At 39.2% G+C, this 27,664-nt stretch overlaps 1 protein-coding gene across 2 annotated transcripts; it reads right to left on the bottom strand.

Moving 5' to 3' along the window:
- Positions 1-35: 35 nt before the first annotated feature.
- Positions 36-27,664, bottom strand: SUMO1 (small ubiquitin like modifier 1). Of its 2 annotated transcripts, none has more exons than XM_027123854.1 (5): positions 27,510-27,664; positions 12,920-12,994; positions 8,693-8,770; positions 6,157-6,228; positions 36-865 (listed from the first exon to the last, which is right to left on the bottom strand). In XM_027123854.1, the coding sequence occupies exons 1-5, from the start codon at positions 27,519-27,521 to the stop codon at positions 797-799; spliced, it is 306 nt and encodes a 101-aa protein (XP_026979655.1). In that variant the 5' UTR covers positions 27,522-27,664; the 3' UTR covers positions 36-796. The 2 variants fall into 2 exon arrangements, with proteins under 2 accessions (XP_026979655.1, XP_026979646.1); XM_027123845.1 differs by lacking the exon at positions 27,510-27,664 and adding an exon at positions 19,957-20,061.

The raw sequence follows: 27,664 nt of genomic DNA, 5'->3' as shown, positions 1-27,664 counted from the left end.
AATTAAAAATAAAATGAAAAAAAAATGAACATTGGTACGGTTTTTACAAATATTTTGTTTATTTTAATGAAGCTGGTACAGACAATGTCCATTTAAAACCCATATCCCAGGCCAAAAAGTACAAATAAAGTCAAAAAGAGCAGCGTTCTGCTGTATACACTTCTGCATGAATAACTTTAACTGCTAATGAAAATTAGAACTTTTCTGGGATCTTCTGACAAGATTTTTCTTTCATCTTAAAATGCTTTCTCTTCAGTGAAGCCATCTTTGGAGTTAGTCATTATTTTCACCACCTCTGTCACCTTGACTCCAACCTGATATTCCTCTTCTTTTGGTCCAGACCCTCAGATTTTAAAAGTAGCTTCAAGTTAAGGAAAGGTCATTTTTCCACAGTTCAGTTCTCTGAAAAACTTCCATCTCCCACTGAAAGTCACAGTCCAGGAGTGAAGCAATCACATGCTAGAACTTCAGGGCCAATTGGAAAGTCATTATGAACACTCGCATTAGTCTTATTTATCACAAGCCTGTAAATGCACAGTCCTGGAAAAGGCGGCCTCTCTGTGCACACACATAATTTTTAAAAAGGAGAGGGCGACATGAATGGGGCTGAGGTTTGATCACCAAAAATCAGCACAATGAAAACAAACAATAATGAATAATGGGCACTAGAATTCAAATTACCAGATGTTCTAAAGAGATGGGGTGCCAGTTTTCAATTCTGTTTTGAACACCACATTACAAAAGAACTATTTTTAAAAATAAAAAAGGATTAAGGGAAAAGAAAAAATAAAAATATCTAAATTGTTGAACGACCCCCTGTTTGTTCCTGATAAACTTCAATCACATCTTCTTCCTCCATTCCCAACTGTAAGAGAAAAGAAAAGTGTTAGTAGTACAATATAAAAGTACTATTTTTTTTAATTGGCTGCAATTACGTGGCCACTGTTTTAAAGTGCAAAAAGATACAAAAGTAATCCATAGTTATCCTGTTCTAAAATTAAGAATACTGTTTCCGGGCTTCCCTGGTGGCGCAGTGGTTAAGAATCCGCCTACCAATGCAGGGGACACAGGTTTGAGCCCTGGTCCGGGAAAATCCCACATGCCGCGGAGCAACTAAGCCCATGCACCATGACTACTGAGCCTGTGCTCTAGAGGCCGTGAGCCACAACTACTGAGCCCACGCACCACAACTACTGAAGCCCGCACGCCTAGAGCCCATGCTCCGCAACAAGAAAAGCCACCGCAATGAGAAGCCCGTGCACCGCAACGAACCCACTCGCCGCAACTAGAGAAAGCCCGCACACGGCAACGAAGACCCAACGCAGCCGTAAATAAATAAATGAATTTATTAAAAAAAAAAAAAAAAAGAATACTGTTTCCTTTAATCTAAAGAACAGAGAGGGGGACTTCCCTGGTGGTCCAGTGGTTAAGACTGTGCTTCCAATGAAGGGGCATGGGTTCAATCCCTGGTCAGGGAACTAAGATCCCATATGCCGCATGGCGCAGCCAAAACAAAACAAAACAAACAAACAAACAAGTTTGCTTTGTTTTGTTTTGTTTTTCTTTGTGGTATGCGGGCCTCTCACTGTTGTGGCCTCTCCCGTTGCGGAGCACAGGCTCCGGACGCGCAGGCTCAGCGGCCATGGCTCACGGGCCCAGCCGCTCCGCGGCATGTGGGATCTTCCTGGACTGGGGCACGAACCCGTGTCCCCTGCATCGGCAGGCAGACTCTCAACCACTGTGCCACCAGGAAAGCCCAAAACAACCAAGTTTTAAAGAACAGAGAGGTATATCTTTTCCTCTGATACTATGTCTATGTAGTCATTCATGTTATTTTGCTGAGCCAACTTCACGTCCCAGTTTATTCACCATATAAAATTTAAGTGTTTCTGAAAAGTACCTTAAGGGAGTTTTAAATCTAATCAAACATGTATATAATAGTTTAAATAATAGTTTGATGGCATATTTTCTAAAACGCATTTTACTTCTAGATGTAATTACTTGATAGAATCTCTTTCAAAAAACCTGATCTCACTTTGAAATATATGTGGTTTTAGTTAGAAAAATACTGCCTAAGGATTCATTTCTAAGTGGTTTGCTTTGTCATCTACAATTCCTTCTGGCATATAACTATTATTTTCTTTGATAGTAACCACTCAATGAAGAAAACTTACTATACTTCTACTCTTATTTGACACCTCCAATTGTATAAGCTAGATTTTTCAGACCAGTCCTTCTCAACTCTTACAGAAAAGGAAAGGAAAAGAAGAAGAAAAAAGACCCTTTAAAATGCCTTATACAGAACATTAAGCAAGTATAAGCAATTAAGTTGTTTTTTTTAATGTGCTTTATATGCATTGAAATATTCTGGAATTTTTTTCTAAAAGACATTATTAATAATGGTTGCCTCTGAGAAATGGGAATGAAGAGATATCTAAAGTGTATTTTCCATTTTATATACTTTGGTAGTTTGGTTTTCTAATACGTTTATTTATTTTTAACACAAGTATTCTTTATTTAAAAAATAAAAGAGTACATAAGGGGGCTTGGTGTGGCATAGAAACCCAGGTGTTACACTCAGTGAGGCTTGTAAGGACTGTAAATCTGTTGATTCTGATGTGCAGACAGAGTTAAGGAGCACTGTTAATAGGCAGACTGAAAACAAAAACTATCACTGTTTCCAATGAACTATAGTGGATCACAAAAGAAATTAAAAATAACATTTCAAAGGAAAGTCCAAGATCAGTATTTTATAGGTGACAATTTTGTGCTGAATTACAAAATGTGAAAATTAAAATATGCTAAGGGGGCTTCCCTGGTGGCGCAGTGGTTGAGAGTCTGCCTGCCGATGCAGGGGACATGGGTTCGTGCCCCAGTCCAGGAAGATCCCACATGCCGCGGAGCGGCTGCGCCCGTGAACCATGGCCACTGAGCCGGCGCGTCTGGAGCCTGTGCTCCACAACAGGAGAGGCCACAACGGTGAGAGGCCCGCGTACCGCAAAAAAAAAAAAAAAAAATTTAAAATATGTTAAGAAATCTAAAAATAAAACATAGACTTAAGTGGATTTAGAAATTTTTTTAAAGTGATTAATTGGCTCTAGTATTATGGGTATCTTGATTGTGACAGACATATGAATATTAAAATAATTATTAATTAAAGAGGCTATTAAAATTTAATTTTAATTGCACATATAGCCTGGTAAATACTGCAAGGACTAAAATTCCAAACATTACAAGGAAGCTTTAAATCAGGAAGGCAGCACATGTCCTCAAACTATGGAGAATATGAAGCCATCAGCTTTAAGGAGTACATTAGCAGAGGGACTTCCCTGGTGGCACAGGGGTTAAGAATCTGCCTGCCAATGCAGGGGACACGGGTTCAATCCCTGGTCCAGGAAGATCCCACATGCTGCAGAGCAACTAAGCCCGTGTGCCACAACTACTGCACCTGTGCTCTAGAGCCCGCAAGCCACAACTACTGAGCCTGCGTGCCTAGAGCCCATGCTCCACAACAAAGATAAGCCACCACAATGAGAAACCCATGCACCGCAACGAAGAGTAGCCCCCCGCTCGCCGCAACTAAAGACTGCGAAGACCCAACACAGCCAAAAATAAATAAATTTTTTTAAAAAAGTAACACATTAGCAGAGATAAGTAAACAACAGTACAAAGAGGTCACTCCCTAAATACCTACTCTCTCCCACTGCCCCATTATTCTTCTTCTAAGAAGATAAATCTCTTAATGATAGTGAGGGAGGTGTCACTAAAATGTATTAAGTACCTTCTGTGTTGCAGAGATTATGCCAAGCTAGGACAGGGAAAATACAACATGAGTTTGGAATATCTTGTGCCAGACAGTAAGGAAGTACTTAAGAAAGTACGTAGATACTAAACCTACAGGGAAAAGTTTGATGAGAAAAAGGATAGTCACATAGTTTCAAAGTATGTGCCCACAAATTACTCAATTAAAACAGGAAAAATAGTAACTACACAGTAAAGGAAAAAGACAACTGTTAAACTCAATGATAAGGGACTTCAGATACTCCAGATATTATGCCCTGAGAAAGACACATCACCATTTATGTAGTATTCCAGCCCAAAATACATAATCCGACTCTAGTCATGAAGAAACAGAACAGCCCAAATTGAGAGACTTTTTAGAAAATACCTGGTTTGTATTCTTCAAAAATGTAAATGTCATGAAGACAAAGACAGGCTGAAGAACTGTTCCAAATTAAAGATAATTAAAGAGACCCCTAAATAAAATATGTTGATACTGAACTGGATCCTGTGACAAGGGAGAAAATTTATTATAAGAGGCATAATTGGGACAGATGACAAAATTAGGCTGAAGACTAAAGTTTTCTAACAGTGTTAAGTGTCCTTAATTTTATTAACAGTACTGTGGTTATGTAAAAGAATATACTTATTCTTAAGAAATACACACTAAAATATTTAGTAAATGGCATGGTGCATGCAACCCACTCCCAAGTGGTTTGGATGATATATACATATATATACACACGCATATATTATATGTGGGGGGAGGGGAATAATAAAGCATAGGTAGCAAAATGTTAAAAACTGGTGAATCTAAGCGGAAAAGAGTACAGTTTTTTGGACTATTCTTGCAAATTTTCTGTAAATTGAAAATTATTTCAAAATAAAAACTTTCTAAAGAGACGGAGAGGTGTCAAAAAGGAAAGACGCCAAATTGAAGGGGTTCCCACTGGCCAATATCTAAAGAACGTCATTATTCACACAGTTTCAAAGTATCTCCCCACAAATTACTTATTAATTACAAAAGAAAATGATAACTTTACAATGGATAAGAAATCTGGCAGTTACCATCTTAACTACATGACCAAAGTTAATATTACCCATAGCAGGACAAATGGACATCATCTAACTCCTGATACGATGCACTCGGAATTTCACAGCTTCACTCTGTGCTACTCCTACCAAAAATGCAAAACTGAATCTAATCATGAGGAAACAACAGACAAACCCAAATTGAAGGACATTCTAAAATATAGCTGGCCTGAATTCTTTTAAAAAATGTCAGTGTGATGAAAAACGAAGACTGAGTAACTGTTCCACATTAAAGCTAAGAGGCATGATAACTAGTTAGAATGCATATCCTGGATGAGATCCCAGGTCAAGTTAAAAAAAAAAAAAAAAGGGGAGGGCGCTATAAAGGACCTCACTGAGACAGATGGTAAAATCAGACTATTTTGATTGTATATTCAATTACAGTATTGTATCAAGGTTAAATCTCTTAAATTAGATAATTTAACTGTGGCTCTTAGGAGAACAATAACACTGAAATATTTAGGGATAAAGGGCCCATATCAAATGGCCCACCAATAATGATAATCTGTATACACAGAGAGAACAAAAAAGCAAACATAGCACAATGTTAATAACTGGTGCATCTAGGAAAAAGGTTATAAAGGAGAATATTATACTAGTCTCATAATTCTGTAAGTTTGAAATGTTTTTAAACCAAAAAACTAATAATAACCATACACTGTTCCCACTATCAGAAATATCAAAAATGTTATTTTGTATTTGGAGGGGGGAATCTGTGTAAATATAAATACACACATTCTCTCTCACACTTTATTACTTTCAGATGCCTGGGGGGTGGCAGTGGGGATGGGAATAGAGAGGGTGGAATATATAAACAGAGAAAACAGTCCATACATACAATAACACAAATAAAGGCACAGAAGCATTAAAAAATGTAAACCAAGATGATAGAGCCAACTATGTTAATATACACTAAGCTTCTATATTAAGTTCTCAAAATGGGTCAAAAGTCAAAATTGAACTGTGAAGGTCACCATCACCATGAAAATGTACCAGAAATCTGCCAAATTTGAGGACCATCTGTCCATCCTCAAAAAGACGTAGTATGTGCCTTATGACAAGTTCAGTACTCATTTTCTACTTTCTACCTCTCTTTTTACAGGCACTTTTTGAAGGCAATACAAGGGAAGTTCAACTCAAAAGATTATTTTTCTCTTTGACAAATGATATACCAGTTAAATCAGGGAATATTCAAGAAAAGGACAGTTTAATGGTACCAGTGAACCAAATCATTCAATGCAGAATTTAAAATATGCCTTGAATCAGAGAAGAAATTATACTCACTTCTTTTGGAGTGTGATTATCAGCAATTCTCTGACCTTCAAAGAGAAACCTGAGTGAATTCATGGGAACTCCCTAAAAAGGTAGAAAACATACAAATATACAAATCTTAGAAGAGATAACAGGTACTTTGATGCACAAAAACCAAATATGAAAGTTTCAACAGAATATGTAGAACATAATAAAACTAGAGAGCTAATTCTATCATAATTATCATTTACTGAGTACCAACTATTTGCTAGGCACTCCCTGTACCAAGTATTTTATAAACATAATCATAAATTTTCATCACAACAGCCCTGGAAGGTAGGTATTATCACGTTACCTTCATTTCACAGCTAGGGAATCTAAGGTATGGAGAAGGCACACAAGCTAGCCAAGAACTGAAGGCTAAATCTGCTCCTAAGCCTGTGCATTCTTAACCACTATTCTATATAGCTTCCTCTCAAATCTGTAGGCTAACATAAAGATAAAGTCAGATACTGGATGAGCAGCCTCACTAGCTTCCAACTGTACAAGCAAAATTGGTTTTTAAACAGATTAAATCATAGAAATTCGGTAAAGCACAGGAGCAAGCCAGATAAACTACAGTAAACCTGTGATGCCATTTACAGCACTATAAATATCACAAAAGGTATTAAAATATATTTTTCTAATCACTTATTCCACAAAAATAGCTAAAAGAGAATAGATGGCTCATTTAAAGAGAAATAACTTCACTAATAAGTACAAATCAAGAATCATTTAGTCCAAAAGTATTAGAAAGTTCTGCTCAATAACAAATGTGTTAAGATTTTCACTGTTTCAATACAATACTATCCCAAAAACATCCAAAAAGATTCAAACTATCTTCCAATATGTACTATACTTAAATATATGAGACCTTGCAAACTTACCCTGTATTTGGTTTTAAACTATTTTTTGTGTTTTTTTTGGCCACGCTTCCGGGATCTTAGTTCCCCGACCAGGGATTGAACCTGGGAGCAGTGGAAGAGCCAAGTCGTAACCACTGGACCACCAGGAAATACCCTGGTTTTAAATTATTTCCAGGGTTGGGACTTCCCTGGTGGCGCAGTGGTTAAGAATCCACCTGCCAATGCAGGGGACACGGGTTCAATCCCTGGTCCGGGAAGATCCCACATGATGTGGAACAACTAAGCCCGTGCGTCACAACTACTGAGCCTGCACTCCGGACCCCACGAGCCACAACTACTGAAGCCTGCAAGCCTAGAGCCTGTGCTCCACAACAAGAGAAGCCACTGCAAAGAGAAGCCTGCACACCGCAACGAAGAGTAGCCCCTGCTCGCCACAACTAGAGAAAGCCCACATGCAGCACCGAAGACCCAAAGCAGCCATAAATAAATAAATAAATAAATAAATAAATAAAAATTATTTCCAGGGTTATGTTAAAAATAAACATGACTGGGCTTCCCTGGTGGCACAGTGGTTGAGAGTCTGCCTGCTGATGCAGGGGACACGGGTTCGTGCCCTGGTCCGGGAAGATCCCACATGCCATGGAGCGGCTAGGTCCGTGAGCCATGGCCACTGGGCCTGCACGTCTGGAGCCTGTGCTCCGCAACAGGAGAGGCCACAACAGTGAGAGGCCCGCTTACCGCAAAAAAAAAAAAAAAAAAAAGAATAAACATGACTGACAAGAGTGCAATATTCTTTGATTTTAACTATAGGATCTTTCAAAAAAGAAATATCTTATGCTGAAGTCAAAAAAGTTTCTATAGAAACCAGTCTATAAAATCAAAATGGAAAGATGATTCAATCTCTCTCTATTGGGTAAGTATTCCATACTTCAGATATACTGAGTGTCCCATTCCTCGTATATCAGCAAATATAAGAAAAAAATTATCAAGCCTCTGTGAACTGAGTATAGAAACTTCTAAAGACTGTAGACTCTGAAGCATAAAAAAGAAAGCTAGAAATTATACTAACTTGATGTTATATTATCTCCCCAAACCTAGCACCTTCAATTCTGGATCAGTTTAGTTTTCACTTTTGCACTGTTTTTTCTCAATAATCAACTCTCTCATTTACAGATGAGGTAAAAAGACCATATAATTTTCTTCAGAGTTGTTGTCAACAGTAATTGACAATGTATCCAAGTACCTATTAGCATACTGCACTTAATACGTTCGTTTCCAATTTTAGCTCCCATCATTATGACAAATGTGAGCTAGTTGAGCCCCAATTAAAAGACTTTACTGAGCATAACAATTAATATCAAAAACAGAAACAGGGAATTCCCTGGCAGTCCAGTGGTTAGGACTCTGCGCTTTCACTGCCAAGGACGCGGGTTCGATCCCTGGTCAGAGAACTAGGATTCCACAGTCCACGCAGAGTGGCCAAAAAAACCCAAAACAGAAACAAATATTTATTGTTTTACTTATCCTAACACCTAGAGGATCTCTTTCTTCTTGCAAAGTCCTAACCATTAGACCACCAGAGAAGTCTCAAAGGATTACTTTTCTTTTGACAAGAAAAATTAATGATATATAAAGCACTGAATTTAATATTATAACATACAAACCTGTCTTTGACAGTATGATTCTTTGAGTTTCTTGAGATGTGTTGTCATTTTCACTTTGAAGTGAATCTCACTGCTATCCTACGGAGATATGAGGAAAAAAAGTCACTCTCTGTGTAAGCTATTTGCTTTGCGTGAAACAAATTATTTAATTACACATATACTACAAATAGAAATGTATACCTTGTCTCCTATATTTTCCCACCAAAATATTCTTTTTAGCATTCCTAACAGGTTTATTAAAATACTCTAATCATCCTCAAAGTTGCTATATACCCATTTCAAAATAAATTTAATAAAACGAACATAAAGATAATCTGTTTGAGGTGTTATAATTAGCAGCATAAGTAAAAGTATGTATGTGAAAGAATGCACTCCTTCAGAACTGCATGCCTATTCTGTTTTCAAAATGAAAATGTGAACTGTCACAAACTCCCAAAGGCAACTCAAAACAAAAAGTACCCCCACAACTGAAGTGTCACTGAAGACGGTAAAACCTACAAAAGGGACGTAGACCACAAAATAACAGACACTTACTCCTGCCATAAGAAGTCACCACACAGAGTCTGGCTTCTCTTGCATGAGTGAAATGAGTCAGTCAAATTGATATATGGGATCACAGATAATTTTTTTCTACCCAGACTGTCAAGTAAACTACCAGGCAACCATCAGAAAAAAATACTGGCACTTGCATACTGTAAAAATTTCAAAGCCAATCCTAATGATTACATATCACATTCACAAATACGTGTTAGTGGAAGTTGCATGTTTTGTTTGTAACTATAATTTTTTTAAATTAATTATTTGTTTGTTTATTTTTGACTTTGTTGGGTCTTTGTTGCTACGCACAGGCTTCCTCTAGTTGCGGCGAGCAGGGGCTACTCTTCGTTGCCATGCGCGGGCTTCTCATCGCGGTGGCTTCTCTTTGCTGTGGAGCACGGGCTCTAGGCGCATGGGCTTCAGTAGTTGTGACACGTGGGCTCAGTAGTTGTGGCTTGTGGGCTCTAGAGCACAGGCTCAGTAGTTGTGGCGCACGGGCTTAGCTGCTCTGCGGCATGTGGGATCTTCCTGGACCAGGGCTTGAACCCGTGTCCCCTGGATTGGCAGGCAAATTCTTATCCACTGCACCACCAGGGAAGCCCTGTAACTATAATTATCTTTAAAAATAACAGGGAAATCCCTAGCAGTCTAGTGGTTAGGACTCAGCGCTTTCACTGCAGGGGCTGGGTTCAACCCCTGGTCAGGGAACTAAGATCCCGTATGCTGTGAGGTGTGGCCAAATTTTTTTTTAATTTATAATAAATAAATAAATACAAATTCTTGTCCTATGTATAATTTCACAAACTGACAAAATTTCTAGAGCAATACGTCACACCATAAGCTAAAATCAGTTCCAGATGAATTAAAGAGCTAACATTAAAAAAAATTTTTAATATTTTCTGTTCTTCTTAGGGAGAGACTTTTTCCCTAATCTTGACACTGGGAAATCCTATTTTAAAGCAAGACTTAAACTCAGAAACCACTAAAAAAAAAAAAAAAAAAAAAAAAAGGAGATTGATAAATGTGACTTAATAAAAACATAAACCATCTATACAGTAAGAAGCACCACAAAAGTTAAGAGACCCTGAAGAAAATATTCACAACATATATAACAGACAAGAAAAATCAAGAAAATATAAAGCACTCCTACAAATCAGTAATTGTTAAAAAGGTACTCCATAGCATAGGACAAACATACACAGGCGTACCTCATTTTATTGCACTCTGCTTTATTGCATTTTGCAGATACTATGTTTTTTTACAAACTGAAGCTCTGTGACAAACCTGAGTTGAGCAGGTCTACTGGCACCATTTTTCCAATAGCATTTGCTCATTTCGGGTCTCTGTGTCACATTTTGGTAATTCTCTAAATATTTCAAACCCTACCCCTGCAAAAAAAAGGCTCACTGAAGGCTCAGATGATGGTTAGCACTTTTCAGCAATAAAGCATTTTTTAACTAAGGTATGTACATTGGTTTTTTTAGACAAAGTGCTATTGCACACTTAAACTACATTATAGTGTAAACATAACTTTCAGATGCACTGGGAAACAAAAAATCCATGTGATCCGCTTTATTGCAGTGGTTTGGAACCAAACCCGCATGTCTCTGACGTATGCCTGTAAATCAGTGGAATAAAATTGACAGCCCAGAAGTAAACCCATATATATCTATGGTCAACTGATTTTGACAAAGATGTCAAGCAATTCAATGTGAAAAGGACAGACTTTTCAATCAATGGTCTGGGACAAATAGATAGCCACATGCAAAAGAAAGAAGTTAGACTCTTCTTCAAACTCATACAAAAATCATTCATAAAGTACTCAAAATGATCAAAAACTTAATGTAAGAGCTAAAACCATAAAAACCTTAGAAGACTCTATAGATATAAATCTTTGCGACCCTGGATTGGGTAATAGTTTCTTAGATATGACACTAAAATCATAGTAACAAAAGAAAAAATAAATTCAATTCATCGAAATTAAAAACTGTTTCTGCAAAGGACACAACTCAGAAAGTGAAAAGACAACCCAAAGATTGGTTGGGAGAAAGAGAAAGAGAAAAAGAGAAAAAAAAGAGAAAACATTTGCAAACCATCTATCTGATAAGGATCTAATATCTTAAATATATATGACGAGTTATTACAACTCAAAAATAAAGACAAGTAATCCAATCTAAAAATGGACAAAAGATTGGAATAGACATTTCTCCAAAGAAGATGTACAAATGGGCAATAAGAACAGGAAAAGATACTCATCATTAACCATCAGGGAAATGCAAATCAAAAACACAAGACACCACTTCACACTCGCTAGGATGACTATTAAAAAAAGACAACAGCAAATATTAACTAGAATGTAAAATAACAAACCTTCATACATTGTCGGTGGGAATGTAAAATGGTGCGGCCACCACTAAAAACAGTTTGGAAGCTCCTCAAAAAGTTTAAAAACGTTACTACTATATTAGACCCAACAATTCCACTCCTAGATATATAGAGAACTGAAAACATATCCACACAAAACTTACAATGAATGTTAATAGCAATATTATTCATAATAGCCAAAATATGAAAACAACCCAAATGTCCATTAACTGATGAATGGATAACAAACTCGGTATATCATACAATGAAATGTTATTCAGCCATAAAAAGGAGTGGAATACTGAAACACGCTACAATTTGAATGAACCTTGAAAATATTATGCTAAATAAAAGAAGCCAGACACAAAAAGGTCACAAATCATGTAATTCCATTTACATGAAATGTCCAAAATAGGCAAATCCACAAACGCAGAAAGTAAAGTAGATTAGCGGTTACTAGAGGCTGGGGGGAAAGGAAGATGGGGAATTATGCTAATGAATACACTGTGTCTTTTTTGGGGTGATGAAAATGTCCTGGAATCAAATAATGGTAATGGTTGTACAGCCTTGTGAATATACTAAAGCACCTAAATTATACATTTTAAATGATGAATTTATGGTATCTGAATTATATCTTAATAAAAATTTTCAAAATAACATGATCACAGAAAATAGGAAAAGGATATGAACACACGATTAATATAAACGTAATAGGCAAAAAAATTATACCTCATTGATAATCAGAGAAATGCAAAATAAAATGTCTAGCTATTACACTGGCCCAAAATTGAAAGACTGCTAATATCCCATGTTTCAGAGTATGTGGGGAAATGGTACTCTCATGCTTCCATGGTGAGTGTCTACTAGTTCTTTCTTTTGTCCCTTAAAAAAAAAACTATGAAGATGCATTCCTCCAATAATTTTCAGCTAAACTTTAATTATCTGTTAACATCTCAAAAAGAGTCAATAAGATACAGGCCAGAGTCTGTAGAAATAAGGTGCCAAGAAGGAGAAAGGGGTCAAGAAAAGGCCTGAGAGGCCCTTTGGTTTAAGGGTCCTAGCATTATCACTCAAGAGAAGTCACTGTATTTGTCACCGAAGCATGCTAACCAAGAAAAAAGTTTTATTAGAAGAAATTAAGGTGATCTATATCTGCCTAGCAGAGCAATTAAGAAAACAGTATCACCCTCTTCTGCCTCCAACAGATGCATATGTAGTAAATGAATCGCCATTTTTAAATAACTTGCCCTAGTTAAATCATTTTCTCTGTGTGTCAGAAATCATTCACACATTCCGGGGTCAAAGGAGAAAAATAATGAAACTCACCTGTCCGATGACTTTGAGTTTAATATATTCTCCTTCCTTCTTATCCCCCAAGTCCTCAGTTGAAGGTTTTGCCTCCTGAAAGAAAAGTACATATAAAGATAAAAGTTCCTATATGCTATTTTAATTATTCACCCATTACTTTGACTTACAGTACGAAACTTGCCCCTGAAAATACAGCAAGCATTTCTTTGCTCTGCCAGACAATTAAGCAAAAAAGGTCCTAAGTCAATTACTCTCTCAAACACCGGTTCTAAAGATCACTAAAAATCAAGAAAGAAGTCTCTTTTACTATAAAAATCCTATAGTAATGGTTCTAAAACTTCACTGAGCATCAGAATCACCTAAAGTACTTGTTAAAAGACTGCTGGGCCTCATACCCAGTTTTTTATTCAGTAGGTCTGGGGTAGGGCTGTAATATACATTTCTAATTAATTACCAGGTGGTGCTACCCCTGCTACACAAAGGAACAACCTGGAAACCATTATCTTCAGTCAACTCCTATTAGTCATAGGAAGCTCTTCTCCATGAATCCTTAACCAAACATGTTGAATCCAAGATTATTTTCTCACAACCTACTGGGAGAAGTTAACTACTCCAATTACAAAACTGTACTAAGAAACATAAATTAATCATATTAACATAAGCAAAGTCTATTTAGAAAGGAAAATCAAATAGCAAAGTATTGGCCTAATGTAGTCTTGAGTCAAAACAAATCAGTTTTGTATCAGCTATTATTTCAGACTATCTGAAGCAGTATATCCGATTTTAAAAGAGTAGGCTTGGCTGAAAAAAAAAAATTAGGAGACTTAAACTGGAATAAGAAAAAAGCCCAAACAGAATAAGTAGTAAAAGGAAAGAGGAGACAAAATTGGAAGACAGAAGAGTATAGCCCTCTTATAAATTATACAATAATAAATAAGATAATTTCAAATGAAGGCATATTGAAAAGAAAATGAAGTTAGAATAAACTAGTTGAAACAACTTTGCCATGAAGTATCTAAGAAAAGTAAGCCATTTTTAGTAAAGGCGTAGCTTGGTAAATTTCAGTCAATGGTGTGATAAAAGTAGCTTTCCCGGGACTTCCCTGGTGGCGCAGTGCTTAAGAATCCGCTTGCCAACACAAGGGACACGGGTTTGATCCTTGGTCTGGGAATATCCCACATGCCACGAAGCAACTAAGCCCCTGCGCCCCAACTACTGAGCCTGCACCCTAGAGCCCGTGAGCCACAACTACTGAAGCCCACACACCACAACTACTGAAGCCCATGCGCCTAGAGACCATGCTCCGCAACAAGAGAAGCCACTGCAATGAGAAGCCCGCGCACCACAACGAAGAGTAGTTCCCGCTCGCCACAACTAGAGAAAGCCCATGCGCAGCAATGAAGACCCAACGCAGCCAAAAATTAATTAATTAATTTAAAAAACAACAACAACAAAAAGTAGCTTTCCCATGCACTTTACCTTAGTTTGGCCACCATATTAGTCACTTATTTAAATATATGCTTTTTTATGATTCACAGCAATTTCAAGCTGTTAATCCATGCTTGATAAGAATATAACCAACTATACTGTATTTCAGAAGTAAAGTAACAAGGCCATTACCTGTTTATCTCATACCAGTAAGTGAAAACTAACAAACTCTTTAACATTCAAAATTTATTGAATATATTAAACTAGAAGTAGTAGCTTTTAAATTTAAGATACAGGCTAGAGTCCAGGGAAATGCTTAGATAACAGAACTGACTTCATTAGTGTGAAACCTTGCCTGTTTACCATTCTGCAGTACTTTCAACATTTGCTGACTACCGCGTATTATGGCAGCAGGCCAAATTAACCTTCTTTAGTGAGACAGTATTTCACCTGAAAACTAGAAGACTGTCTTCAAACATAGTCTCACAACCACATTTCTATGAATTTATATTCAGAGTTAACAGTTCCTTCTTCCTTTACATATCTAGAGAGGACAAGGACAGCTTATTCCACGCAGTGAAGGGCAACAAAGAGCAAAGAAGCCCTGAGTCCTCCTTAACTAAGAGAAGGGGTGTTAAGAAGCTTTATAGGAGTTAACCACAAGGAGAAAAACATCCCCCTGCAACCGGAGCAGCAATACATCAGCATAATGGGAGTGATTTTGCTCCAGTGTTTCCTAGACAGGGTAGCTACAGAGGCTACTCAGAACAAAAGAGTTCTTCCCCCTTCTCCAATCCATTGTCCACACTGCTTCAGAACTCTTTCTAAAGCACAGCTTCTCTGACTGTATAACTACCCCTAACAAAAAGGTGCTTTAAGGCCTAGAACCAAACTCCGCAGCACCTCATTCAGTTCCTCCATTACCAAGCTCAATTCTCATTTTTCTCTCTCCACTTCCTTTACAAACCAAGGATTTGGTTAAATTGGACTATTTGCTATTCCCTGAACATGTCTATAAACATTCTTCCACCTTCAGCCCTTTGCTGTTCCTGTTTCCTTTACCTGTAATACATATCCTCTCTCAACCTCTCTTGAAATCATCTCACAAAAATCCATCCCACACATCACCTGAAGTCCAGTATTTAAAAAAACTCTTCCAGGTACCACGGCACCCCTCAACCTTCCAATTGGGATTAATATTTTCCTTTAATGCTCCCATTGGCAATTTATTCATATCCTTTATGGCATTTATTCTCAATTTTAAAACACTCTCCCTTTACTGTCTTCTCGAGGAGTCAGCCTCATCTTTTTCTTCGAACTTCTTACGAGAGTACTCAGCATTTGCTGTTTCCACTTTTACTCTCAACCCACTGTACTCTGGTTTATATCCCACCATTCCACTTGACACTTCTCTCACCAAGGTTACCAGTTCAACTCCTTATTGCTAAACCCAGTGGAAAATTTCAAGTCTCATCTTTAACCAACAGATACTTATGACTTCTTCCTTGAAAACTCTCTACCTTTGGCCTCCAACATTCCATTGTCTCCTCATCCTGACCACTTCCTTAAATGCTGGTGCTCCTCTAGGTTCCATGTCTTTAATCCTCTTTTTCTTCTTCTTCCTGGGTGACCCATAACTCCAACTACCTCTCAGATACTAATGACTCACAACCATCCTCACCAACCTGACAACTTTTCTGAGTTTCACTCATTTTTTCAAGTGCTTGAACATCTATCTCCACTTTGGATGTCCCCATAGGCACCTCAATTTAAGTGTCCAAAACTGAATGAATTATCTCTAACTCCTCTGTTAGCTTTAACTCCTCTTTCTGAAAACCAAAATCAAAAAAAAACTACAATTCCTCCTGGATTCCCAATTACAATAAATGGTTACCATACACTCAGCTGCCCACAACAGAAATTTAGTAGTCATCTTTGGCTACTCTTCCTCTCTTAAATCTCACACTTAATCATTCATCATTTTGACAATTATATCTCTTAGTGACTCTCATTCTCTCCATTCCACTGCCTTAGTTCAGGCGCTCATTGTCGCTCATTAGCATTACTGCAATAGCATAACAAATGCCCCAAGTCTAGCTCCCCTCAATTAATTCTTCCCAACTACAACCAGAGCCATTTCTCTAAAATGCAATCTGATCTGCCGAGAACCTTCAGGATTAAGTTCAAACTCCTTAGCCAACATACACTGGTCTTCTGTGGGCTGGTCCCTGCGTAGCAATCCAGCCTTGTTCTCCTACTTCTCCTGCTAATAATATCTTTTGCTCCAGCCGCACTGATCTACAATTCCTTAAACATGGCACTCTCTACCTTATCTCCACTATCTCTGTACATGTTAATCACCTCTGCTTGGTATGCCCTTTCCTACCCTATTCGCCTTTCAAGATCACTCAAGCATCACTTCCTACAAAATGATTTCCCTCATCACCCTCTTAAATGTTCCCATACTGCTTACTTTAATCTTATTATAACATGTTTGCATATCTGCGTCTCCCACCAGATTGAGTTCCTTATTGGCATGCCTTACACTCCTCTGTATTTCTGGTCAAGCACAGTGTTTAGTATATATTTTGAAGATACTCAATACACTTGTTAAATTAACATTTTCTGTGACAGTTTTCTATGTCTTGACTTCCCTACAAGTTTACAAGGAGAGGGTCCAAGTTTTTCATCTTTATAATCTCTGTAGTGTCAGGCAAATACCAGGCAATTATTTAATGCTGGCTGAATTAAGCTAACAGCACTATCATACCACAAAATCTTACTAACGCTTCATACTTCTACTGTATTGACTATACAATAGTCAATACAAACAAAATCCTTTCAGCGTTTTATATTCACAGTTGGGAATAAGAGATAATTCACTTCAATTTCATAAGAACATGTGAATACTAGGATTTGAAATTTCCAAAAATAAACTGCCACTTTCCCTAGTCACTCCATTTTGGTTATCTCTTCCCAACTCTGAAGAACTAGAGCAATGTCATCTACACCCACTTGTTTAATAGCCTCATGCTTGCCTAATGCAGTCACCCAACTTTTCATGTGCTATCTTTTTTTTTCTTTTCCTTTGACAAACTAGTCTGGAAAATGAGAAGATCTTGGACAAAAAAGGCCAAAGTTTGTCTCCAGTGATCTTAGTGTCTTTTGTATGCCTTCTTTCCTTCTCTCCCCTGTAAAAAAGCAGCCAATACAGAATGGTATGGCACACTAGTCACAAAACAGTGAAAGCATTCAGCACTGGGTGTGGGACAGTAGGTCATCAGAGAAAAGAGAATCCCAGAGAGGGCTGGTTGATTTGGCTGGAAAGGTTACACAGCCCCCAGAGCAGAAGAAACTGGTAATGTAAAGAAAAGTAAACGTATGTACAAGAGCAAAGACAGGAACTGGAAACCTCTAAATTCTCTGGTCTGTGTCATCTAGAGATTAAATCATGGTAACTGGAACAGTAAAAGGAATTTATCAGACACCAGGCACTACCAACTCTTCTTTCCAAGATATAAATTAAACAGCTTAGAAATAGAAGATAGCTGGATCTGAAAAGAAGAACTGGACAGGAAAAGACAGAGAACACAACAATCCTCATTTACAAATGTACAGAATTCAACAGAAGGTTTTTATTGTGCCATTTCAAAGTCAAAAGAACAAGAACTTTGCTAAAAATCACTATGGCAATCAGTATGTTGACAATTCAATCACAGGAAAACAGCACCACACTTAACTACCCCCAATCTGTCAATGACCCTTCCAGTTGTACAAGGATTGTTCATTCTTCTGAAAGAGGGGGGATTCTGGGGAAAACTAAAAATAAAGAATACATTTACTCTTATTTGATGACATTAACAAACTTGTTCAATTTTAAAGGTGGGACAACAGTATCCTGGTTTTGTTAAAAGAAAAAGTCCTTCTCTTTTAGAGATACATATTGAAATACTTGCAGATGAAAAGACACAATGTCTGGGTTGGTTTCAAAATAATGTTATGAAGTGGAGTGGCGTCATGCAAATGAAATACGATAGGCCAAGAGATGGGTATATGCGTTCAATTAAATTTTTCCATAACAAAACATTTCATTAAAAATACATTCAAAGTTCCCAAAAATTCTGTTAACCATAGTTCTCACTGTACATCAGTTTATTTCATTTTATTTCCTAATGAAGAAAGCTCAACAAGGATTAAATTGGATGATTCTAGGGCTTCCCTGGTGGCGCAGTGGTTGAGATTCCGCCTGCCGATGCAGGGGATGCGGGTTCGTGCCCTGGTCTGGGAAGATCCCACATGCCGCGGAGCGGCTGGACCCGTGAGCCATGGCCCCTGGGCCTGCACGTCCGGGGCCTGTGCTCCGCAACGGGAGAGGCCACAGCAGTGAGAGGCCGACGTACCGAAAAAAAAAAAAAAAAAAAAATTGGATGATTCTAATAACTGTATCCATTATTTAAAGATACAAACCCTCGGGCTTCCCTGGTGGCGCAGTGGTTGGCGGTCCGCCTGCTGATGCGGGGGGCGTGGGTTCGTGCCCCAGTCCGGGAGAATCCCACGTGCCGCGGTGCGGCTGGGCCCGTGAGCCATGGCCGCTGGGCCTGTGCGTCCGGGGCCTGTGCTCCGCAGCGGGAGAGGCCGCAGCGGTGAGAGGCCCGCGTACAGCAAAAAAAAAAAAAAAGAGATACAAACCCTCAAATTACAATAAAGTCATCTCCCTCATACTTCAATGGATTTACCACAATTCTAAAAATACACACACACACACACACACATTTTTTCAGTGCATGCTGCCTATGTTCAAATTTAATGAGACAGTACTAGACATTTGAAATAAAACTGACCAAACTCCATAACTTGAAGTTAAGTCAAGCTGTCAAGACACTGGGACTTCCGTAAATTTACATTCAACCCTAGAATTGCAGTTAAACACTAAACAAAGACAACTTCTCAGGAACTAAAGATTATAATTGAAAATCCCACTGGTTGGACTTCCCTGGTGGTGCAGTAGTTAAGAATCTGCCTGCCAATGCAGGGGACTCGGGTTCAATCCCTGGTCTGGGAAGATCCCACATGCCGTGAAGCAACTAAGCCGTGCACCACAACTACTGAGCCTGCACGCCACAACTACTGAAGCCCGCGCACCTAGAGCCCATGCTCTGCAACAAGAGAAGCCACCGCAATGAGAAGCCTGCACACAACAAAGAGTAGCCCCCGCTCGCTGCAACTAGAGAAAGCCCATGCACAGCAACGAAGACCCAACACAGCCAAAAATAAATGTTTTAAAGTTAAAATATATATATATATATTTATATTTAAAAAAAAAAGAAAAGGAAATCCTGCTGGTTATATAAACCTTACTCTCTGCAGCTAGACTATGGACCTATGCAAAGCCTAGAACAAACTGGCTTCACTGTATCCAAAAGTACTAGCAGGCAGATTTAGAGGTATGGCAGACATTGTTAATTACCTATCCAGGATCCATTTTCCCCTTCTTCCTTACAAAGGGAAGCCTAAATTTGCCAGCCAAAAAAAAGAAAGAAACAAAAAATTCTAATCTTCTCTTATGGCCACATGATGCAGTGCTGGCCATGCAGATAGAAGGTGACATACTTTTTGCTGGTACATACTTTTTGGCATACTTTTATCCTTTGCTCCATCCCTTTCTCCTGCCTGGAACAAGACACAAAGTAACCTTGCCGGCAAGGAGACAAGCATCAGAGTGAAGACACCTGCTAAGGACAGAGGGGAAAGAAGTATGAAGGCATGGTGGAGCTGCCTTACCATCCCTGAACTACTTATGTCTGAATTTCTTGCTTCATTAGAAAAATAAACTGCAAACTTGTTTAACCTACTATATATCAGATTTTCTGTTATTTAGTCCAAAAGCAATCCAAATTGACATAGGAGGTGCTCTAAATAGGTAGCATTTGGCTTATATTAAAAAACAGCTCCTAGAAAACCAGCTCAGTGTGCATCAAAAACAGAATAGATAAGTAAATTGTGGTACAGTCATACAATGGAATACAATGTAGCAATGGGATTTAACAACATACAACTATACATAATAATATAGACATATCTCCAAACAATGCTGAGCAAAAGAAGCCATACACTGAAATATATACATACTGTATGATTCCACTTATAAAAAGTTATAATGTATAAAAGCAGGCAAAACTATGTTGGTAGTCAGGACATTCTTTCTTTTTAATAAATTTACTTATTTTTTTATTTTTTTGGCTGAGTTGGGTCTTCATTGCTGTGTGCAAGCTTTCTCTAGTTGCAGTGAGCGGAGGCTACTCTTCGTTGTGGTGCATGGGCTTCTCACTGTGGCTTCTCTTGTTGCGGAGCATGGGCTCTAGGTGCACAGGCTTCAGTAGTTGTGGCACGTGGGCTCAGTAGCTGTGGCTCGCATGCTCAGTAGTTGTGGCTCGCGAGCTCTAGAGCACAGGCTCAGCAGTTGTGGCGCACGGGCTTAGTTGCTCTGCAGCATGTGGGATCTTCCCGGACCAGGGCTCAAACCCGTGTCCCCTGCACTGGCAGGTGGATTCTTAACCACTGCGCCACCAGGGAAGCCCTGGACAGTCGTTCTTAATCTGGGTGCTGGCTGCATGGATGTGACCAGTTTTTGAAAATTCAGCAAACTGTACATTTATGTACACTTTTTCATATATATATTTATCTTCAGTAAAACCTTTAAAAATATCTGACCCTGGCTATTGAGAACAGCAGGTCCAGCAAACAGAACTCCACCCTTCCTTCCTTCAGGTCTTTTCCTTCAGATTCTCAATAGCTCAGTAAAAGCAATCAAATGCAAAAAGAATGGTCAAAATATAAAAGTATAACAAATACAACATATCTTTAAATAAACTTAAGTCGTGTTGCAGGAATTCCAAATTTTAAACCATAAGACTAAGGTACTCAATAATAGGATCTGTGTGGCCTTACCCACATGACTTTTTTAAAGTAGAATATCAGAGAATAATCTACAAAAAAAAACCCACACACACACAATTTTAATACATTCCAAAATGGGATACCAAACATAACTTAGAGACAATGGGAGTTCCCTGGTGGTCCAGTGGTTAGGACTCGGTGCTTTCACTGCCTGGGCCCAGGTTCAATCCCTGGTCGGGGAACTGAACTAAGATCCCACAAGCAGCGCAGGATTATTATTATCCATAACAATGGATAATATCCCAATGTCCTGGAAGAAGCAAATGATTCAATTTGGAGATAACGTTACTAGGTCTATTGCTAATAGAACTAAAGATCCAGAAGGTATGCAAACACATCGTAAAAGGAAAACTACTGCATGACAACCAACCCTTCCTCAATAACAAAACACCATGGGAATTGAAAGAGGAGGAGAAAGATACCTGCTGTTTCACGTTTCTGAGGCAACCTTTCAATTCTAGGGCCTAGAATGCTGCCTGGAACATCAATAAATACTTGTTAAATGAATGAATCTGACCACTCATTCCTTTAAAAACTTTTACTAAGTATTCAGTCACTCTGCTAGGCACTTCAGAAAAAAAGGGTGAATAAACCCTGATTCCTGACCCTGGAAAGCAAACAGTAAAATGGAGAAAGGCACTTAAATAAATGATTACAACACTATATAACCTATAATAGAAACATTCTAACTGGTATGGGGGGCTAATGAGTGTCAATAGATATTTGACAACTGCTTTACAGTTTTGAAATCTGAACTACTCCACTAACCCTGAGTACTCTTTTTTTTTAATTAATTAATTTAATTTATTTATTTTTGGCCGCTTTTGGTCTTCGTTGCTGAGCACAGGCTTTCTCTAGTTGCAGCGAGCGCGGGCTTCTCATTGTGGTGGCTTCTCTTGTTGCGGAGCACGGGCTCTAGGCGCCCGTGCTCTGCAACAAGTAGTTGTAGCACACAGCCTCAGTTGTTGTGGCGTGCAGGCTCTAGAGCACAGGCTCGTTAGTTGTGGCGCACGGGCTTAGTTGCTCCACAGCATGTGGGATCTTCCCGGACCAGGGCTCAAACCTGTGTCCCCTGCATTGGCAGGTGGATTCTTAACCACTGCGCCACCAGGGAAGTCCCCTTCATGAGTACTCTAACATAATCATCATACTCAGTTTTTAAAATACTATTAAATAATGTTCAGGTAACATTTTATTTGAAATGTTTCATTATAATCAATATGTTTGCAACATTTACTAGCAGCACTTCGTATATCTGTCAGAGAGAAGACAGAATACATCATTCCTCTCCTGGGGCATGGAATGTTTAATACATGTATCACTAACTAGATGCTCAAGTCACAGCTACAGTATGCAGCTATGTATGTTAATACTTATTCTTAACATACTTATAAGTATGTTATACTTATTCTATGACATAAATAGTATACATAATTATGAACTTTAATATACACCTAGTTTATCATATTCTCCTGCTATCTCAAGCTAACAGAAAGATCAGCAAACATCAACAACAGAGAGATATAAAGAATGCTGCAGGGAATAACGCTATCCTAACAAAAGAAATACAATTAATGTGGTAGACTAAAGATAACTGCAAATTCTTTGTTACTCTTCCTATTAAGAAATGGAGTTTAGATGCCTTTCCCTTGGTGACTATAGTTAATAATACTGTATTGTATATTTGAAAGTTGCTGACAGTAGATCTTAAAAGTTCTTATCACAAGAAAAATTTGTAACTGGAAGATTGGGATTGACATATATACACTAATGTGTATTAAATGGATAACTAATAAGAACCTGCTGTATAAAAAATTAAATAAAATTCAAAAACAAAAAAAAGAACATTTGTAACCATTGTGGTGATGGATGTTAACTAGACCTATTGTGGTGATCATTTCACAATATATACAAATACTGAATCATTACATTGTACACCTGAAACTAATATGTTATATGTCACATATATCTCAATAAAAATAAATGCCTTTCCCCTGAATCTGGGCTGGGCTTAGTGATGTGCCTAACCAACAGAATGCAGAAGTGACTTCCAAAGTTAGGTTCTAGAAGGCTTGGGGTTTCCACCCAAGGTTCTCTAGAACACTCTCTTGTGAGCCCTGAGCTTCCATAAGTCTGAATATCCTGGGGTCCCCATGCTCAAGAGAATACATGACGAGAGCACTCACAGAGGCCTTGAGACTATATGAAGAACCCATCCGTTACAGCCCACAGTCATGTGAGTAATCCCAGCAGAGACCCCACACATCAAGGAGCAATGATGAGCCCAACCCACAGAGCCCTGCCCAAATTGCAAATTTATGGGCAAAACAAGACTTTTGCTTTAAGCCATTACATTTTGAAGTAGTCTGTCAGGTACCAACAGATAACCAGAATTACATAATGCTTCAAAATCCTTGACTAAAGATAAAAGGAGATCATTCAATCAATCTCTCTCTCTCTCCCCCTCTCTGCCCGCCCTCTCTGAGGTGGGGACGGACAGAGTAAAACTGCTACAACAGATTCAGTCAGCATTTGAAGCAAATCAGTTATCCAATTATTACAAATTAACAGACCTGAATTGAAGAGCTGAAGTCCATGCTGCCTTTCATGATTCTGATACGAAAAAAAAAACACTATAAATGTGAATGTAAGGAAGGAAGCAGGAAAAATATTTGTACAAATTACCCTTACCAGTTTGATATTAAACTTCTTGTTCTATGTAAGTGCTCAGTTTTGCTGCAACGTGAAATTAGGCTAAAAGTGAGCACCCAATCAGGTCTCTATTATTGGTTAAAGGCTAGTCCTTCACCTTTTTTGAGGGATCACGTACCCCTTATGAAAGCTATGGATCCTTTCTCCCTAAAAAAATACACATGCACAAATATAACTTCATACAATTTCCATACAATTTCAGTGGATTTTCAGCCCTTAGGATTCATGATCCTCAGGTTTAGAACCTGTATTAGAGGATTATTCAATAATGGTACACTGGATAATGACGGCATTGTTAGAATTATGAGAAATTATTTCATTCAAATTCCAAAAATAATCATTTTTCATTAGTCAATGGAGAACCCAGCAATTCAAGTCTTGTCTGACTTTAATGTCCACCTTTTTTTTTTTTTTTTTTTTTTTGGGGTACGCGGGCCTCTCACTGTTGTGGCCTCTCCCGTTGCGGAGCACAGGCTCCAGACGCGCAGGCTCAGCAGCCACAGCTCACGGGCCCAGCCGCTCTGCGGCATGTGGGCTCTTCCCAGACCGGGGCACGGCACAAACCCGTGTCCCCTGCATTGGCAGGCGGACTCTCAACCACTGCGCCACCAGGGAAGCCCTGTCCACCTATTTTAACTTGAAATTATTACTCAATTCCAGTATCTTAGCACAGACAATAACCTTCTGAGAGATGCCTCAGAAAATACATCGTTCTAAAACAACCTGGTTTATATTGTCTTTTGGGGACAGTGGTTCAGTCTCATGCTGCTGATATGGCACAGTAGTAACTTGGGATTCTTACTCTCACTCATAAGCCTCATCAGGGTAAGAGTTCAGCTTCCTATCTCTTTAAATCCTTAGCATCCCAACACTAAAATTGTACTGGGTCCCGATTATTATTAACAACGACATTGGTCAATCAGCCTAGAGCAACAGTGCTCATACTTTATGGTCACAGGACTCTTTTACACTCTTAAAAATTATTTAGAACCCCATAAAGCTTTTGTGAAGTTGGTTATATCTATTGAGGTTTGCAGTATTAGACACTGAAACTGAGAAATGTTTTATATACATATTAATTCATTTTAAGATAATAAACCCAATATATATTAGCAAATAATGTATTTTTATTAAAAATATTTTTCATGTTGCTATTTATGAAAAAAACTTTTTTTTTTTGGCTGCGTTTTGTCTTCGTTGCTGTGCATGGGCTTTCTCTAGTTGCGGCGAGCAGGGCTTACTCTTGGTTGCAGTGCACGGGCTTCTCATTGTGGTGGCTTCTCTTGTGGCAGAGCATGGGCTCCAGGCACGCAGGCTTCAGTAGTTGTGGCACACAGGCTCAGGAGTTGTGGCTCGCGAGCTCTAGAGCACAGGCTCAGTAGTTGTAGCGCACAGGCTAAGTTGCTCCGCAGCATGTGGGATCTTCCCAGACCAGGGATTGAACCCATGTCCCCTGCACTGTCAGGCAGATTCTCAACCACTGCACCACCAGGGAAGTCCCGAAAAATTTTAATAATAGCAATATGAAACACTGGTAAGGATATGATGCTACCCTCATTAAATGGTACTGTGTATATAAATCACAATTTCTTGAAAGTAGCAATGAAGCATCAATCTTAAAAAATACATATTTTCAAAACAAAACTAGTAAGAAAAGTGGCATTGTTTTGCATTTTTGCAAATCTCTTCAATGTCTGGCTTAACAGCAGCTGGATTTCCACATCTGCTTCTACTGATACATTTTAATCTGTTGTGATATACCAGGTCATGTCAATCTCTAGAAAACTCCACTGAACACTCATGAAAGAATGACAGTGGAAAAGACAATGTCTTAGTATTATCGTGAAAATTGTTTTGGCCCCAAGGACCCCCTGAAAAGAACCTAAAGAACCTCTGGCCTAGAGGCACCTGTTAGGGTCCTAGGTCCTTTATTTCTTCCTTCAAGTCTCTTTTAAATGACTGGAATTCAAACTGGAGCAATAAATTCTACAATTTACTGTATAATCCCTTCTGTACACTGCTCTTTCATCAGACTATAGTAAATTTCAACAGGCTTCCTAGCCACTTCTGAGCATCAAAATAAAAGGCTGATGAAATTAAGCATTTACACCTGTTCTTTCCTCCCTGGTAACCAAGTAAACAACTATCTAGGGAGACAGGTATAATGCCATTCCCATACCAATTTGGGAATTAATCTAGACTGTTAGTAAGAAGATCCACCCAAAACTAATCTAGATTATGGTTTAACCTTAAAAATATAAATGTACGTTTTGCGCAACAGTACAAATCCACAAAAGCCTCACTTGCTCTCACCAAGTGGTACAAAACTGAACTGGGTTAAAAGCCAAGGGAATAGTGTGTTAACTTTAAAAGTTCAAGTACATTATGGGGCTGAATGAGAAACAGTTTTCTAGATAATTATCACTAAACAAGCAAAAGGTCCAAAAATACTTTAAAAAGTCAAAGTCGTCTGAGCAAACAAAGTCCAGACAAAAAACCTATAAAGTAAAAACTAGCCATAAACATGGTTAAATAGAAAAGGATGAGGAAGAAAAACTTACCACATAAAATCAAACACTCCTGATTGAGTGCAAATCCCAAGTAAATTATTGATATTAACATTCAGATGGAGCACTCTGCTATAACAGGAAGCTTTCTGCAAATGTTCTGCAACTGCTCTACATACACGAAGTTTTCCTATCCTTTTCCTCAAAGGTATCAGTCATCTTCATGTTAACGCCCAGATGAAACGCTTTCTGTTGCTCTAGCAGTTTTGTTCTACTTTGTTTCTTGATTATTCTGAGTTCTCTCTTACAACTGGAGAGCTACTGAACCAATCCCGAGTAAGAAATAGGAAAGTACAAGAAAGAGGCGACAGCTCTGCACACCCACACGGAAAAGGACTCAGAGCAGAGCAGAGACAGCCCGGCCCCAGCTGCAATCCGAACGGAAGGCAGAGCTTTCTAGGTTCCCAGCAACACCAGACAATGTCTCCCTCCCCCCGCCCCCACTCCAAGACTATCTAAAGACTAAGAACCCAAAAGTGGAGTCCACCCGCTTTTCAGGGCCACGGAGGCTCCGGGGCAGGTAATCTCTCCCGTTACATAACTGGGGCCTAGGGCCCTGCTTTTGCAATGAGTCCTCTGAAGAGGCAGGCACACGGGTTCCCCACGGACCCTCTCGGGAAAGTGGAAGCTGGGCTCTCTGCACCTGGTCGGCCCCGGAGAAAGAAGGGAGACGACTTGAGGCCGCGACCGGAGGCGCTGGGGCACAGGGTGTGATGAGCCAGCCAGGCGAGGGCCAGGGCGGCTCCCGAAGGCCCGCGGCAGGCCCGGGCGTCTCCGGTCCTACTCCACTCCCCTCCCTCGCCAGCCCAGTCCCCACCGGCCGCCCCCTCCCCCATTCCGCGCTCCCCTCCCCCGCGCCTCCATCCCCGGCCCCAGCCGAGCGGCTGGCGGACGTGCGGAGTAAGGCCTCGGCCACCGCCATCGGATGGCTTCCAGGCCAGTACCTGGTCAGACATGGTGACGGTGGTTTCCCCCGGGGTCTCCGCACAGCAGCGGCCTCGGGTAGGCAGAACCTCGCTCCGGGGTTTACAAATCCGTCTCCCTTCCCCACAGCACAACACCGCGGCGGGAGGCACTTCCGCTACGCCTGGCGTCACTT

This window comes from Aethalodelphis obliquidens, unplaced genomic scaffold (assembly GCF_003676395.1).
Source record: "Aethalodelphis obliquidens isolate GAN/ISIS:26980383/991018 unplaced genomic scaffold, ASM367639v1 scaffold2, whole genome shotgun sequence".
NCBI classification, from domain to species: domain Eukaryota; kingdom Metazoa; phylum Chordata; class Mammalia; order Artiodactyla; family Delphinidae; genus Aethalodelphis; species Aethalodelphis obliquidens.
The sequence above is the reverse complement of the archived record's forward strand: the minus strand, read 5'-3'. Positions and strand labels throughout refer to the sequence as shown.

Coding starts and splice junctions, on each gene's coding strand:
- SUMO1 (XM_027123845.1), bottom strand. CDS start 19,986: ATGGAGCAAAGGATAAAAGTATGCCAAAAA. Junction 12,995..19,956: donor GGATAAAAGTATGCCAAAAA/GTATGTACCAGC, acceptor CTTTTCTTTCAG/GAGGCAAAACCTTCAACTGA. Junction 8,771..12,919: donor AACTCAAAGTCATCGGACAG/GTGAGTTTCATT, acceptor ATATCTCCGTAG/GATAGCAGTGAGATTCACTT.